At 43.2% G+C, this 17696-nt stretch overlaps 2 protein-coding genes across 4 annotated transcripts in view; both read left to right on the forward strand.

The window, feature by feature from the left end:
* LOC106748237 (regulator of G-protein signaling loco) overlaps nt 1-10496 on the forward strand; it is a 15586-nt gene extending 5090 nt beyond the window's left edge. The window contains exons 6-18 of one of the 3 annotated variants that reach the window (XM_014626567.1): nt 107-119; nt 3190-3275; nt 4111-4221; nt 4472-4696; nt 4913-5133; nt 5547-5739; nt 6441-6650; nt 7021-7294; nt 7382-7530; nt 7634-7717; nt 7960-8107; nt 8264-8355; nt 8519-10496. In XM_014626567.1, coding sequence (XP_014482053.1) covers nt 107-119; nt 3190-3275; nt 4111-4221; nt 4472-4696; nt 4913-5133; nt 5547-5739; nt 6441-6650; nt 7021-7294; nt 7382-7530; nt 7634-7717; nt 7960-8107; nt 8264-8355; nt 8519-8992 — 2280 coding nt within the window. In that variant the 3' untranslated portion in view covers nt 8993-10496. Of the gene's footprint in view, nt 1-106; nt 120-3189; nt 3276-4110; nt 4222-4471; nt 4697-4912; nt 5134-5546; nt 5740-6440; nt 6651-7020; nt 7295-7381; nt 7531-7633; nt 7718-7959; nt 8108-8263; nt 8356-8499 lie in introns of all 3 variants that reach the window. The other 2 variants (XM_014626569.1, XM_014626568.1) reach the window with 2 other exon arrangements.
* A 151-nt stretch (nt 10497-10647) lies between these two features.
* Nucleotides 10648-17696, forward strand: part of LOC106748238 (M-phase inducer phosphatase-like) — a 55888-nt gene continuing 48839 nt past the window's right edge. The window contains exons 1-2 of the mRNA XM_014626570.1: nt 10648-11531; nt 13147-13513. Coding sequence (XP_014482056.1) covers nt 13348-13513 — 166 coding nt within the window. The 5' untranslated portion in view covers nt 10648-11531; nt 13147-13347. The remainder of the gene's footprint in view (nt 11532-13146; nt 13514-17696) is intronic.

Here is a 17696-nt window from a genome sequence, read left to right on the forward strand (position 1 = left end):
CCCCCATCCCTTTCAAATTTTGTACATTCTCGCGAATATTCTCGCGACTATTCACGCGACAATTCTCGCGAGTGTGTGTGGCCTCACACGTGAAATCTTCTTTCAGACTCGGCAGGAAAGTAAGAGAACAGGAAGATCGCTACTTTCGTGGATGCTAACGAGGGGATTGTAGAAGCACGTTGAAGTTTAATTCGCAACTGTCGCTTTACGACTATATCGGTGCGCGCGTTCGAGCCGCGGAACTCTCGCTTAAATCGCACCACCGACAATAGCGGGGCGGAAAATAGCCTCCTCCTCCTCGGACGACGACGACTACGCCGCGAGCGCGCGCGGTAACGTCCGGAGCGTTATTAAAAAGGACGTTACCGTGCGAGAGAGCTGAGGTTCGCGCACCGCGTGTACCGCTTAGGTGCGCGTGAATAGATCTTACGATGATAGACGCGCAGGAGCGGATGCGAGAGACGCCAAGACGCACACGGATACTCACTGTTGCCTCCCTCGTTACCGCCCATTCGCGCAGGCCGAGGGTGCCGTGGACGACGAAAAAGCGGGACGGGAAAGGCGGGGAGCGACCAATTGGAACGATCCTTCGAAATTCGTACGTGTGTTTCTAAAACGGTTAGGATTCACCACTCGAAGTACTTGTCCCGTTTTGACAAAATTATATATAGTAATTATACATACTGTTTAAGCGCAATTATAACGAATCCATAAAAGTCCGTAAGTTTAATGTTAGAATTCCCTATCTTTTTGTTTTCTTTTTCTGTAAAATGTGTCCCGAAGTAAGTTGAGATCGGAACGGATTGGTATGAATATTGTGTACACATGTGCGCATGATTATGTGATGATTGGCGATAACACAACTTATCGATGATATTGATGCTGCTCGACAATTTTTTATCCGAAGAAACAAGTGCTTGCAGTAGCGAGTTCTAATCGTTTAGGCCGCGTTTCAATATTCACCGCTAGCGCTGATGATCTGCATGCAACGTGAACCATAGACTTTCAGCATTGGCCGTGAATTCCGGAACGTAGCGTCTTAGACATAAATGTGCGAATTTCTCACGATCGTTCCGACCGCTTCATAATTTTCAAGTTTCGGGAAAAGCCCGTTTTTCCCTATTTCCGCGCGCACTTCTTCGGTGTTGCATCCCAAAAAATCCACGTGTTCCATCCAATTAAAGCCCGTCGCATTAATTTTCTTGCCGCGAAGTAGATAGGAAACGCCGAGAAGGAAACCGCGGAAAATAGGGGTGGGGGGAGGGAGGGGAAGAAACAGGTTATTTCCGTAACCCTGCGGACGAAAAATTCCTCTCCGTTTCGCATCGTCGTCCACGGGACGGCCTGACCCGAGGAGAGAGAGAGAGAGAGAGAGAGAGAGAGAGAGAGAGAGAGAGAGAGAGATCAGCTGTCCGTCTCGCGCCGCTCTGCAACTCCGCGTGCGGCCCTGCGTAGATGTTAAAACGAGGTTGAGTGACGAGGAGCCACTGGGGGGAGACAGAGAGGGAAAGGCCATCGTGTGACGATACGTGACGCGCCGGTGGATGGTGGTAGTGCGCGGGGTTAGTGCTGGTGACGGTGGGAGCGGAAGAGGCGCGGGCAGGGGGAAGTAGGGTCGGCGATGAGAATGAATCAGTCGCGCGCGAGCGAGGGAGAAGGACGGCGGGAGGAGGAGGAGGTGGAGGCGAGGCGAGAGGGGGGAGGGAGGGAAGTGGGCCTTGTTCGACGTAAAGTGGCCTAGCCTGGCGAGAACGCGGTAGTAGTGACTGTGCGAGAGGCGCACGTTGTGTGTGCCTGAGCGCATCGCGATGATTACGGCCGGCGCGATTAGACCATTCGTCGTCGTCATCGGCAGCAGCTCGTAGAACAGATCGGTGCGCGCGCGCGCGCGCGTAACGTCGCATTCTCGATTCTGTCAGCAGCGATCCCGCGCGTCCTCGCGAAGCAACGGCGATGTCCGCCGGCCGTCGTGTTGGGCGGAGTCCTCGTTACCCGAGCGAATCGTCGCCCGTTTAGCTCTTGCAGTCGTCATCGTCGGCTTCTTCGTCGTTGTACTCCTCGTCGTCCTTGCCTCCTCCTCCTCCTCCTCGTTCGCGCGACTTTGCCTATTCCGCGTCGAAGTATGCGAACACACGCGCACAGGCGCGCGTCCCGAGTGGCTGATAAATGACACCGCTGCTGTGAGAGAACGAACGACCGCGCGAATCGTAACATGGAAGTAAAATCGGTACGTAGAACACAACCGGGTCGTCGTTGGTACCGTCGTTGCCGATCCCCCGCTGGCGGCGATTTCGGAGCGGATCTGTGCGCGCGCGCGCGCCTTCCACAAGGAGGAAAGTCTCGGTCGACCGCGGTTATTAGACGACCGTGCAGTAAAGCGAACAGAAGTGAGGTCGATGTCAATCCAATTCGAGTACGCGCGCCTCCCAATGAACGGCTTGTTGTGAATCAGACGCCAACGTAGGATGAAGCCGGTTAGGTCGTCCCCCTCCCTCCCTCTCCCCCTTGTGGGAAACGAAGAATTTAATTCACAGATTTTTATTCGATCTCTCTCTTTCTCTCTCTCTCATTGATCGATACTCTGAATTAGCCTCGTTTAATTGTTCACTTTGATTGGCGCACTTTCGACGGTGGGTGTGGGTGGGTGCTGTTGCCGTGACGCAAGACCTTCCCTTAATTATCGGTAATTACGAGCTCGCAGGCAGCTCGTGAGCTCATAGGGCGACGAGTCATATTTATCTTCAAGCCGTATTCCTCGAACCGGCTGATGCACGTCTTCGACTTCCTGCGCGCTGTTGACGGAGACACCGCTCTCTTTTTTATCGATAAGAGTGGATTAAGCTAAAAGTGGATTACGAACCACCCGATTGGCCGCGCTCGAGGCACTTTTCGCACGGAAAAAAAGCCGGGTTAAATTTACCAGACAGCGAACGAGCCGGGGTGCGTTTCGAAGAGAACAGAATTTCTGGTTCCTACGAGGCCGGAAATTCTGTTTTCTTCGACCACAAACCTGCGTTCGCTTTGTTTACTCTGATGAATTCCGGGAAATCTCTTTTTCTTCGATGTGCGATGAAAGAGAGTTCAAAATGCGGGCCGTTATCTCCGATCGTTCCTGGCATCTCGCTGATGCTAATTGCCTTCAAGTTCACTTCTCCACTTACATAATAATATTGTATTGATTGTGAAAAGATACAATCGCGCGTGGGACGGTGATATATTGCGCGTTAGCCGGGAGGATATGGGGAAAGAGGATGGGAAAACGGAGCACGCGAAAGGTGAGCCATCCAAGAAAGCGTGTTTTCTCATAGCGCCGCGCACCTGTTGTTGCGCGCGCGGCAGGTGTTGAATTGCAAAGGTTCTCCGAGGTCGGAATGCGCAGAAGTAAATATCGGGATCGTTTGACCAGACTTGGCTTAGTGTTACAAATCGGTCGACAGATAACTGCATCGTCGTACACAGGAGAAGTAGTCTTAAATCAATGATGATAGGTGTTCTCACATATAATAATAGCAAGATTATTATAATATTCTTAGGTGATTTTTAGTCTTTATTAAACTCGAGTGACACTTGCGTCGATACAAATTCAATCAAATGGAGACGAAAAATCTCCCAAGATTATAATATTCTTGCTTATGTATGAAAATATGAAATATATCTTGATTTAATTTTTCACTACTTTTTTTTTTTTTTTAATTTAGACTCGAATGTGCATAATTTTCAATCTAGTGTGAGCGGCAGAATAGAACTTTCTTTTTCGTGAGATTTAGCATGCATCTTGTATCCAATAGAAAAATTTGTTCTTTAGTCATTCTCAGGAGACACAACTTTCCTGTCGGATACGAGATGCGTTGTGTAACTCGTCGGAAAAGAAAGTGTCGCGATCTTGTGACTGACCGTATAGTATACATGACGGCGACTGTACATAATGAATACGTTGCTTGTGTCACAAATGAAAAATTGAATTTATAAATTTAAACACACACTTAAGATAAGTTTGTCTCATTTATTTTTCACGTGAAACTTATCCGCAGCAATGCATTTATTCACCTTGAAATAGTCATGGAAACATATTTTCTTCTCGATCTAATCAATCGAACATGTTTGCTGCAGTATGGCAGTACGGAGTCTTGCGACAAAAATAATGACTGCAAAGGAGTACACATGTGGGCGAATGGCTTCGAAAAACTCTTGGACGATCCAAAGGGCTTGCAAACATTCGCTGTAAGTAGTTTTACACAGTCTCTTTTATATCGATTGAATTATGCGTATGTATAATATATATATATATATATATATATATATATATTTTTTTTTTTTTTCATATCATTTTTAAATAGTTTATAAAGATTACGTATAATCATACATATAACGCGTATATATGATATTTATACGTGTGTTTAATATTATTATACGTATTATATAAATATTAAACGACCATATATAAACGCGCATTGTTGTTCCCTTATTCAAGGAGTTTCTCAAGAAGGAGTTTAGTCATGAAAACATATATTTTTGGGCTGCTTGTGAGAGATACAAAGATACTAAAGACGTTCCTACGCGGCGTCGACTAGCTTGTCAAATATACCAGCGTCATTTGTCGAGTACAGCCGCCGAGCCAGTGAACGTTGACAGTCATGCATCGGGGCAGATTACCCAGGAGTTACTCGACGAAGCACCCGCGGATCTATTTTTGCAAGTACGTATCACGCATATGTGTTAAATACGTCAAGTTAAATTATTTGAAACGCATTTCTAAAGGAAAGCATCAATTACCATGGTTGCATTCTCGAAGCTTCTCAAATACTGCTCGTTCATAGTGATTTGATAATGAATGTTCTCGCGGGTGTACGATATATTTTAAAATTGAATCGATGCATAATTGTAATTTAACTAATTTGTATTGTCGTTTCAGGCCCAGAAGCAAGTGTTCAACTTGATGAAATTCGACAGTTACCCGAGATTCCTGCGATCGGAACTTTATCGTGCTTGCTTGGAGGCAGGCACCGCCATAGTTAATACGGAAGACTGTGATCTACATCTTACGAGTTCGCCTAGTGTAAAGTTGAAGAAAAGCCACTCTGATGCGGAAGATCGTTGTCGAAAGTCGATTCTTCCCTGGAACAGAAAGAACAGGTATTTATGAGCTTGTGTGTGCATATGTGTGTATGTATATGTTTGTGTGTCGCAGACATGGGAGCGCCACACTTTTCCTCTCTTATCCTCACTTTTTCAAAGCATCTCACTTTTTCTCATTTTTAAATAAATAATTTACTTTTCTCATTTTTTGCTTACTCGATTCGAGCCCTTCCAAAAATCGGTCACAAGAAACGTTCAATAACTAGCTTCTACTAGGTTTTTAATGCAAAACTTCAATAATTTAAACTTATCTCTCAATAATATATCTCATTTTCCTCACTATTGTTGACAGTTGAGCCGCTCCCATGCTTGTGCTCGCTTAAGAATGTATTTTAAAATATATATAAGGAGAACAAAACACATTTAATTTGACTATGCAATATATATGATGCTTTACTTCGTACTGTCAGATCTAAATCGAAAGATCGCGGTGAGACCGAGTACAACAAAGTCCCCAGTCGAAGTGAGACTATATATAAGAGCTTTACAGCTATTAAAAGAGAAACGGAAGGCAACAATAATGAAGACAGCGTGTCGATATCCAGTAGTCGATCATCGTTAGCGTCATGGGATTTGGCACTGCGGCAGTCTTTTAACAAACACGTAAGCATCATTGCAGCTACGCATATATTTATGAAGACATTTAGTTTGACTAATTACTAGAGTTTGCTCCAGGCATTAATAAAATTTCCTCTATCTTTTCAAGAGTAAATTTCTACGATCAATATTTTCTTATTATGTTTTGAGTTATCGATGAGTGTTGATGTGTGCCTACGAAATCTGTGGTATTGTAGATGATCAGACTTACATATTTTTGAGAAGATTGTTACTGTTGTTGTACAATAACCAGGTGAAAGAGTAGAACATACATTGTATTAATCCATAAACTATGAATTAGCTGTCGTAGAGTAGATCCGATTCCTTGCTACGAACCTTTTTCGGCTTTTTCATGCATCTCTTGTTTAGAATATAAACGTTTAAAGATGAGTCTCTTGGGAAAAATTGACAAGTCTAATATCAAATTATCGAAAAGCCTAATGTTTAATTTTTCATCACTTAAAATGGAAAGCATACATATTGCATAGTGTTTTATTACATTATGCCATTCCGTTTTACCGAATCTTCTTGGTCACATTGAATTTTTCTGGCATGATATATTTCTAGTAGAATAATATTGGGATCTCTATTTATAATTGTGAAACGATAGTTGACGATCTCTTTTATCAGATTGTACAAATCTTACTAAATGCACATGTCAACTTGTGTGTATATATTTGAACGAGTGTGTGCGCGTGTGCTTGTAGTCCGTATCGTCCTACGAAGGACAAACGAACGAAAAGAAAGAAGCTCGCAGCAAATGCACGGGATTGTGTCGAGTAATATTGCCCGATGGGTCCACTACGGTAGTGACAACTAGCCAAACCGACAGCATTAAAGACGTGGTTACCCGTCTCCTTGATAAGAGAGCCCTGCGATACACTAACTATGATGTTCTGATACTAGCGACAGATGAGGTTTGTGCTGTCTTTTACTTTTCGAACTAGCTGAGAGAATGCATGCTGAGAGAGAGAGAGAGAATGGAATTGATCGAATGTCGTAGAGATGCATCTGAATATGACGAGTTGCAGTGGGTGCTCAATCTTTCGTCCATCTTACGTAATCTGGTGTAGGAAGAAATTAAAATCGCCTTTTCCTCGCCTCATATACTTGCATCTTAAGTCAGGAATATTATTTGCTATCTGAATACCTGCTTACACTACTTACATCGTAATTCACTCTCTTTAACCTGAATTACTCTTTCTATCATTTAATGGTAATACACCGATATTCTAATGTGCTAATATAATAATTATATAATACACAGTGTGCTGTTCTTGTTTGCAGATGGTAGACACGAAATGTTCTTCATCAGTATTAGCAAGCCAAGAGGTGGAGGTCGTTCTCACGAAGGTGCTGAAGGTGGAACTGCCTTCGCGAAGAATAATAAGCGTTATCGCTCACAAGGGTAAAACGCTGAAGGATGTGCTGAGGCCTCTTCTAAATAAGTACGGTTTCAATTTAGATTTAATTAGTATTTGGAGCGAAGGCCATTGTGTTCCTATGGATATTATGGCCATCGGTGCCCCTACACGACTCATCGTAATGGCGAATGAAGAAGGTTAGTCGTCTCGTGCAAATCAATAAAAAAGAAATCATAGATACAAAGTGATAAGATCGTAATTTAATTTAAATGTTATTCTTATAGATTTTCAACGGGAGTTGCATACTGCCAAGTATCTGGACGAATTACCACATGCGCAACCAACTTTGGATGAAATCACTAACAAAGTGTTCGAAGAGCTCTTGGTTGGGAAGAGTAGGAATAAATACCAGTATAGCGAAGGGTCATGTAAGGTAAGATAAAATGATATTAAAATGATGATAATATATATGTATAATTTTCTGTCGTATACCAAATTATTTTTAATATATCATCGTTAAATTTTATTTCGTTCAGTCTGATGATCAACGTTCGGAGGGATCCTCCATATTGTCCAGTAAATTTTTCCTTCGAGACTCAACGATCCACGGAAAGAAAAAGGTAAGGCACGTCTGCACATATATTGGATACATGTTCTTATAAATTTAATTTTTACTATGAAAAGAAAAAAACCAAAAAATCCGTGGAAAAATGACAAAATCCGAGTTTTTTTGTCGAATATTTCACTCATTCGCGAAAAGAGAGCGAAAAAGTCGCGGGAAAAAATTTGAAAAGGAAAAACCGGATTTTTTCCGAGCCTTTAAAACTACAATTCACTTACTCTCTATTTCCGTTGATTCAAGGCAAAATCTAAATGTTGCAATACCAGTGAGAAAGGTAACACGAATGACTGTATACACGAAGGAGCGCCTGTCAAGTCTCAGCCTCCGCTTATCGCAAAGTGGCGTAACGGTGTGAAATTGCAGCTTCCAGGCAGATTCGACGGAGACGGTAAGAACGATCACTTTTTTCTCTTGTGGCTTTATGTAACGAATTTGACGAATCGAATTAATTAAATCTCATAAGTGCAAACCAATCTGGAACTATATGCGAAACTTATTAAGACAATAGATAAATTTAAGGATCATGATTACTCCTCTCCCGCAGATTTATACGAGGGGCTAAAAAGAGCACAAAGATCCAGACTGGAGGACCAGAGAGGAACCGAAATCAATTTCGAGCTACCGGATTTTTTGAAGGTACAAATTACACGTATATTATGTGTGATGGTTTGATTCATCCCGACATAAACTGGAAGTTAGTAGCAGTAGAAAGCGTGTTGCGTGTGCACAGAACACAAAATTCTTAAGATCTCTATATCATATACGTTTCGACTCTTAAAGCTATGAAATTACTGATCAGAACAAGGAGAATGGGAAACCGTCGGATTGTAACAAGATGCGAAGAAGCCGAGCGGTGTCGGCCAATTGCGAGGGCACCACCAAGTTTTACGATTCTAACGAGGATAAGCAACAAAGCTGCAGCGGCGGACACGAGTATCTCGCCGCGCACGTGACGAACGGAGGTGGTGTGAATGAACGTTTCTCGGCCCTGGTTAATATTACGGAGCCTCTGAGTAAGTGCCTCGACAGCTCGTTCACCTTAGACGCTGACAGAACGTTAGTGGACGGAGATCAGACGGTCGTAGAGAACGGTACGAATCCCCAATCGAAGGCCTTACACTCAGGATGTTACAGTACGGACGCGTCTCGCGCGAAATTACCGAAACCTCCGCCGTTACCGCCGAAACCGAAAAATCTCGTCGTGAATGTAGTGAAAAGCGGTTACATCATGTCCCCGAAATCCCTACAGAGGCCTAATCATGTGATCGAATGAAGCTTGTGAAAGTTCGTAGAGAGAGAGAGAAAGAGAGAGAGAGAGAAAGCGAGAGAGAGAGAGAGAGAAAAAGAATATTTTTCTCTTGGCATTTCGCGCGATCGTTCGTTGAGACGCGGTGAGTGAAGCCATCGTATTGTATCACGTCCACGGAATTGTTCGACAGGCAGAGATGACTATTTATGCGAAAGTTCACTCGGACGGAAGATATATCAGGAACGGATTAATCGCATTCCCCCACATTATGCATTTCTACGTTATATATATTCACATTCCGCGATTTAGATCTTAAAACGGAAACGTTCTGTCCCGTCTCTATGCCTTAAAAATTAGGTGATATAATATTGTACGCGCGACATATATATATATTTTATATATTCAGAATTTTTATCGTCAAGAGCTTGTCTTGACCAGAGAAACGGGAAAAGTCCAGGTGACAATTCATGCGCTTATTAGGTGGTTACATAGGAACAAATTTTAATAAAAAAAAAAAATAGAGTTCCAAAGGTCGGAATACACAGTAGAATAGATGAAAAAGAAGGAGAAGAGATTGTTCTCAGTATTTCAAATAACTTTGTATCTCGGTTGCATATATTTTCCGCAAAATTAACGCCCCATATAGGATAATTTGTTTATAAAGTTATCTTATTACGCACCCACGCTGGAGTGTTGTGTGTGCGTTTTGCTTTGTAACAACGAAGATACTCATCGTAGGGAATTACGCGAGGCAAATCGTGACGCGCTATACCGTGAGACATGCTAATATATTGTATTACCTGACTACCTGAAGTAGATAAGCCAATAAATCTTCTAAATTTTATAGAAAGAGAGAAACTTTATGTGCATTATACTTCGACGTTGCACCGTCTTGAACTCTCTCGCTTGTGAAGGCGACGAAGGACGACGGCAACGTAATTGCCTTACGTTAATATATATACTTCAAATTCTCCATGTACTGTGTGAATGAATATAACGAATTCTAACGATTATAACAATTTTCGAGCAATTTTGCAACGACATTTTGATACCTGCGATACCTTTAACGTTAGCATGTAAAATTGTCGATAAAAGCGACTCCTTGCAATGCTCTGACATGGTATGGCCACTTTTTAGCGTCGCAGTGAAAACAGTAAAGCCTTCTTCGTTAGTTAGTTTATTGCAAGTTATCGAGCAGCTATACATATATAGAGGCTTTTCGCACAAGCGAGGATATTAATATTTGGTTCAGTATCAACATATCGATGACAAGAGGAATGTTTCTCTGGTAACACAATTGTTGGATTCTTCGTTATGCATTAAAAATTGTTCGCAGCATTGTAAGTATATTACGTATTTATTACACACAAATATATATTTATAATACTGTGCGTGTTACGTGTTAAAAGGGAGCATTGTAACGTAGCTCCGATCGTAACGGCGTTGACAACGAAAACAATGAATTCATAGATCTGTGACATAACATTTTTACATCATATAAATCGATAAATAAATTATACGAAAGTTTCGTTTTTTTTTTTTATATAGAGTATACATATCTGTGTGATTAATTATGTTGCGTTGTATTCGTTGCAAGTGTCACCGAAGCTACTCCGATCTTTTCTATAATTTAATCGTATAGAACACAATTATATTTATATGATGCAGAGGTAAGTACAAAATAAAGACAAACTCTTCATGTAAACATTTGTACATACATTCATATATATCGTACATTTCTGTGTGTTGCTCGTGTTTGTTAATTTGTTTATACTCCGTCGCACAGATTCTTAATTCTTAAACAGTTCCGCTTCAAGTTCGTATCGGACCAGTTATTGGGAATAGGAAATTGCGGATTAGAGATTCGAATTCAAATAAATCAACCAATTTCGGCTCTCTGGCTCACTTCGTCTCGATTGGAGAAATTTCCATCTTCATGTCGTCAATCCGTAACAGTCAGGCCCGATTCAGTGAATGCGTTTCTATATTTTAAATTGCCTCTCGTATAGTTCGCGTCACTTTAACACAAGCTTTATTAACTTCGTTGCGAATCGATTTTGGCACGCCTTTTTTTTTTACACCATTTCTCCTTGCACGGATGTATACGCCACCGTGTAAAAAGAGGCCCAAGTGTATTGTTTCTCTCTCTCTCCTTCCCTCTTTGTCTTTCTATTTGCCTCTGTATATTCCCCTTCCTCTGCGATTCGCGCGTCACAGCGCCACATGCGCGCGCGCGCGCGCGCGCAATCTCCCTAATTCGCGCCATCTCGTCGTTGGCGGCAGCGCGCGGCTCTCGTTGCGCTTATCGCATTTGACTAACGAAATACACAACGGTCAGTCTGTATCCGGGAGTGTCGGGCCGGCGGGAGTGCATTCCTCGCGTTCCCGAAGTACCTGCTAATGAATCGGTGGTGCTTTGTGACTTCCCACTGATAATTATCGCCTCTGATTATCTCGCCGAATGTTTGTTTATTGTCGTTTCGTGTCGTCGCGCTTTATCACCGGGAACTGGACTGGTATCGCGGTATCCAAGGAAGGCTACGCCGGTACTCGAGCGGCGAAGGTGCGTCTAAACTTTCGATGCGTTGTTTATTATCGGTTAGGAGGCCCTCGGATCCACGGTCGATCGGCGACGCACGTCCGGTTCTCTCCTCTTTCCGTTACGTTTCTTTTCACGTACAAATGAACGAATGAGCGCGAATGAGAGTCGCGTCGTGCGTTATTCTCGCGATCAACGAGCGATCCGAAACGCCCGCAATTGACGTCTCCTCCTCCCGGCCAACTCCTGTCAGCTATGCGTAATTGCCTGTCAGCATGAAAGGTTATTCGTGCGGCCGAGTAACACCGAATCACTGAATCAACAGTGTTAATCATAACATCGAGCCCCGGCCGCAACACTCGGGTCGAGGGTGTGAATAAACAAGTGAGAATGTCGTGCGATAGATTTTCGATAGACGTTCTCACCGAATCTTACTTCGAGGCACAACTAATTAAATATCCCCCCCCCCCCCCTTCCCCCGGGTCAGAAATTTAAANGAAACTTCGGCATCAATATATCGTTATTGTCCCTCTAATGGTAAGGTTGGGGTCGGATCCGACCCGATGTTCTGTTCATTTGTTCATCTAATTAATATGCAAAATGAGTAAAAGAAGTAATATTTTTCCCTCTGTTTATTTACAGATGGAAAAATGCAATAAAGTTTACTCACTTTAAATAATCGCAATTGTGAGACACTTTGAAAAATGTTCTGATGTTCTGAAAATTCTCCTTACCATTAGAGGATTGTTGCTATTATTATTATTGATTATTACTAGTTATTACCATTAATTATCAATATATGATCATCACGAAATAGTACAACGGGGAAATATTAAGGAGGGGGAGGGATCATCCGACTTCTCGTCGTTGAAATCGAAGTCGCGGGTTGTGGCGCACACCCTGTATACAATTCGAGCTTGGAGAAGTCCCACCCGAGTTTCCGGGAGCGTAGACGTCCGGATCAACTTGGTACGGCTTCAATGACGGGGAAACGCGCGCGTGTTTTTATTTACGAGGCGCACCGGTAATATCGTCAGCGCTTAAAGGCAAACGTATTCTCGTGACGTGTTGCTAACGCGAGATGTATCGTAACAACAATAACCTCTGGGATACGCGACGTCCTAGAGACTCGTAATATTTAGTTCCTCTCTTTCCCCTTGCTCTCCTTCTGCGACATTCATCGAAGTTCTTGTCGAAAGATCATTCCCAGAGGAGTCGTGAATTATTACTTCACATCGGGACTCGAAATTACGCGTCTAACGATCGGTCTTGCCACCACCATGATTTAAATCTAACCGACGATTAACTCAACGGTATTGACCAATCGCGTTGCTCGGTTCAGTAATTGGCCGATACAATTGGTCAATTCCGCTGAGTTAATTGTCGATTGAATTTTACGTCATCGTGGTGGTAGAAACGGGCGTACGAATTAATTAAATGCATTTTGCGACATCTCTCTTTTGCGACTGTCAAGTGGTATCGTTTGAGTCTTAGAAAAAGTGCACGCGAGGTGTCACCGGCGCCTTTCGCGCCGGTGTTCAGGGCTTAACCGCCGGCCAACTTCAGGTCGGTCGGCTCGCCATCGACAAGTGTCGATTGCGTTTCCATTAACGTTAGTCGAAACACCGATTCTCATTAGCGGCACATCGGACGGATCGTTCCTCGAGTGAAGAGGCTGTCGCGGCCGTTCGTCGGACGGAAACGTCGCGAACGCTCGTTCAAAGTGTCGAATTGGGACGAATAGTGTTTCATTCGTGCTCCGCGCGATCGACTCGCATCGCCGATACGTAGTGCGCGTACGTGATCAAGGGACGACAAGTCGTCGCGTCGTCGCAAAGTAATGTCGCTGACGGACATCGCCGAGATGGACGAGAGATCGGCCGGGACACTCGGCGAGGAAACGACGGTCGAAGCGTCGCCGATGTCCAGCATCGTCAACGGTCTCTGCAGGTCGTCGCTCGATCCTGGCGGCAGCGCGAGGCAGAAGCGTCACTTTCAACGTTCAAGTAAGTCGAGCATTCGTAAGTAAAAGATGGTAGATCGGCGCGTCGACAGGTTAGTGCAGGTTCGCTCAAGTTGAGAGCGAGATCGCGCTATTTGGCGGAACATAATTATTTTGCGTGTGTGTTGATAAAGCGGATCTCGGCATGCATCTTTCTCTGTAAAGTGTTACTTATACTGCGGAGAAAAGCAATTTATTTTTTTTGCCTTTTGAGTAACGGTTATCTCGAACAAAGAATATGTTTTTAATAGTAGTATTGAAATAAATATTTATAAATATTACGAGTAATATTCACAAATATTTAGAAAAGCTCATTATCATTTGCTCGAGAGGAAAATTGGTTTTTTTTTGTTTTTTTTTTTTTTCGAGAATATTATCAATTTATTTATCGAAGAAAAGTTAAATTCGGTCAGCTGGAATAGAATTGGGACAAGGTCTTGATAATAAGCAAATAATTACGTTAAGCACCGGCGATATCAGCGGAATTTTCTTTTTTACGGTAAGGGTGGGCGGGTTGGAGGACGTCGGATTGATTGCGGGTAAACTGGATATTGATGAAGTGGAACGTGAGAGCCTGCGCCGCGTTCGGAAGGCGGGAATGGAAAGGGATTAGGTGGGTTACGCGTTAGGGATTTCCCCGTCCTTCAGCGATTTGTTCGGTCTGAACCCCGCGAACCGAGTTCGCAGTCTCAAATGTCAGTGCTTCTCATCTGCGCGATCCGTTCCTTGAACCCCGTGTTTTCTTTCATTTTCAACACTCGCTACATTAATTTCGTCGAGCGCATATCCTCGATGATATTTGTGCTATTACCGTTACAATATAAGTATTTATGTTATCTCTATGATCGATTTAGGTATTTTCTTTAATTAACTGAAGCGTCTACTTGCAAAGAAATATTATCGGAAGCGTAAAATTTTCGGACAATTTTTAATCCCCCGCTAATTGTAGGGGGATCGCCGCTTTTTTCCACGAGATACAAAGACTATTCCCGTTCGAGTTGTTGCGCACGGTTGGCTGTTAAGCCGTTTAAACCCTACGGTCTGTTAGCAACCCGCTGCATATAATGCGCCCTATTATTCAAATCTTCTATTATATTCGATCCGTACATTCGATGGTCCAAGCATGCGTTAACTAAGCGTCGCGAAACCGAGTAATGAATTCGGATAAAAAATTCTCTCCTTAATTCTTCTCTTCAAATACAAAAAAAAATAGTTAACTCTTTTTTTCCCAAACTGTTATTCACATTCCCCACAAATATCAGGTCAAATACACATATCGATCTATCGAACGCCGATTAAATTGTAATCTCTTTCTAAAACTGATTTTTTTCCTAATATCGCTGTACCTTCGGGATTGTTTTTCGACACGAGCAACGTATTGATAAAAAAAACGAGTTTCCTGTCTTTCTTGATAAGTAACATCGGACGTGCGAAGGAGATTACTGCGGGAACTGCGAGATAATTGAGTTAATGTCGACCGTGCGCGACATGAGCACCTCTTCCTTCAACCGTGAGGCAAGTAGCTCGTGCCAGGACGACCAGGTGCTCACCTGCTCCTTGTTGGGTGGCTGGTTAGTTTGGCGCCCCCTTTTATTCATACCTTCGGTAAAAGCCCCACGGAGGTTCGCAATGCGACGAACGGTCGCGTCGGCCGCGTCAGCGGCAACCCGTGTGTGCTTCGGGGATGCTTACGGTACTTAAGCGCTATTGGGATATATCGATACCCAGGGTTCCCTTCGACGAGTATCGATGCATGCGAAAATATCGCTAATCATCTCCTCGTGGACACACACGGTTCTTCTCTCTCTCTCTCTCTCCCTTCCCCCCTCTTTCTTCGTGATCGATCGGCGCGGCAAATATTCTAAACCAGCATCTCTGATGCTGCTACATTTGAAAATCTGTTCAAGGAGAAAAAAATTTTTGCAGCTTTGGAAACTAAACATTCGAAATTAATTGCGGGCGATTAACGAAATATTAACGTGGTAAAATTTGTCGTATATTTCTATACGTGTAATTTTCAAAATTGTGTATGCGGGCACAGCTTCATTGTACTGAAAAATCCTGAAAATACTGGACTAGTTGACTCAAACAAAATTTGATTAGGATAAAAGCTCAAACAAATCTTTTGGTTGTGAGAACCAAAGTTTGGTTCTCGGAACCAGAGATTTAGTTCTCTGGAACCAAACTTTTTTCATTTTCGTTTCAGAGATCTGAACCTTTGGTTCAGAAAATTAAATTTTGATTCTCGCAACCAAAACATTTGTTTGAGCACATTTTAACCAAATTTTGTTCGAATCAACTAAATAATTTTTTTCGGTTTGTGGTTCAGTTCAGTTTAATCCGCGTGCGTTAATGAACGAGAATTCCGTGGTGCGAATAAATGCTTTAATGTCCGGTTAAACTTGAGTACACTTTGCACGCACCGATACTGACCTTACCCTCGTTGGTCGTCAACACATCGAGAGACCGTTAAGGATACAGCTGTCTCGCGCGAAAGACCGGGCGTCCGTATATCCGTCTCACTTTAGCTCCTTAGCGTTTAGCCGGTAAGGTCATTGTCCGAGACTACGTTTTACTTACGTAACGCGACGATGATCACGTTCAATGTCACGATGAGAGAGAAAGTCCGCAAAAAGCGACGTGACGGGAGAAAGTTTACGGGTCTATAAATTTTCTATCAACGTCCGCAAAAAACGACGTGACAGGAGAAAGAAAGTTTACGGGTCTATAAATTTTCTATCGACGATACGACGATAAGAGAAGATAATAATTGTACACATTGCGTGCGTGCGTGTGCGTGTGTGTGTGTGTGTGTGTGTGTGTGCCAATGTACATACCTACGGTAATAAACTAACTAGACGCATTCAAACTCGACATTTCAGGATAACGAATGTTCGTGTTTTCGTCGTTTTTTTTTTTACACGGAGAAGAATAATTTTAATAGGTGACGTAATCAAATTAGCGAATTATCCGTGATTAGGGCAAAAATAATTTTGCCAGGATGGAGAAATTCGGCTGAATGAATTTATCCTCAGGATAAATGGTTAAACCAAGGAACTCGAACTAACTGATCAAAATATAATTCGGTTGAAATAATACGGCATTTGCATTCGGAGCAGGGAGCTTAGTTAGACAAAGCCGCTTTATAGCGGGATTAAAAGAGGTGTTTCATTTCGTGAAAGTCGATTCACAGCGCACGGAAGAAAGGAATTAGCTGTTCACATAATATAATTGAAACTGAGTTACCAGAGTTTCCATGGCTAAAAACTATGTACAGGAACAAAGAGATTAGCATTAACTAATTTCAGTTGTATCATATAGGCAGCTAATTTTGACGTATGCACGGAGAAAAATAACTTGCTGACACAGCAAATTCTAAGCTGTCGCAACAAAATCTGCCAGTTACTACACGAACGGCAAGACGATCTGTTAAGAATACTAATTGCCATTTGCTGGATTATTATGCTGACTCTGCAAATTCCTTGGCTGTAAGAATAAACTGGTAAATATAGGAAAACACAATTTCTTCTAACCGCAAAATTAACTCGTCCTAAGGACCAGTTCACTCGGCAGAATATTTTCTACCCAAAACTGTTTCCGCCCTAATTACGAATAATTCGCTGATTTGGTTACGCCAGTGAAATTTGATCGCCGTCACAAGTAATATGCAGCAGCGAAGACGGTTTCTCTAGGACGGCGAAATTTTTTTTCTCCGTGTGCGGGTGGTAGTTTTTAGCTGGTGGAAGTTAATTCTCCTGTTGCGAAAAGCGCTCTTTCGCGGCCGGCGATCATGCGGCCTCTCCGATCGAGACGTTATCTTTCGCTCGCCGTTGCGAATGTCATCGTGCGGCGCGCGTAGACCCGTGGAAAGTGGTGTGTTGCGCCGCCACATGGCGTTTCGTTCTCGTCCGTTGCCTTGAAAGTACGTTGCGCGAGGGGTACGACGATGGGGCGCACGGGACACCCCTATATATACGCCGCTCTAGTATTGAGCGTTATCCGAGACGCGTGCGTGGCCGATAGAGCACCGTAGACAGATACCGTCGACGCCATACGCCGAAGCGTGCCGCACGCGTGCAAATTAGGTAATTACACAGGCGCGCGTCTTCGGCGATGATCATGACGATCATGACGACGGACGCGTGACACGTCGTCCGCTCTTTAGCGCGCGCACTTGCAATCCAAAG

Source organism: Dinoponera quadriceps, unplaced genomic scaffold, assembly GCF_001313825.1.
Source record: "Dinoponera quadriceps isolate SergipeBrazil2010 unplaced genomic scaffold, ASM131382v1 scaffold2600, whole genome shotgun sequence".
Taxonomy (NCBI): domain Eukaryota; kingdom Metazoa; phylum Arthropoda; class Insecta; order Hymenoptera; family Formicidae; genus Dinoponera; species Dinoponera quadriceps.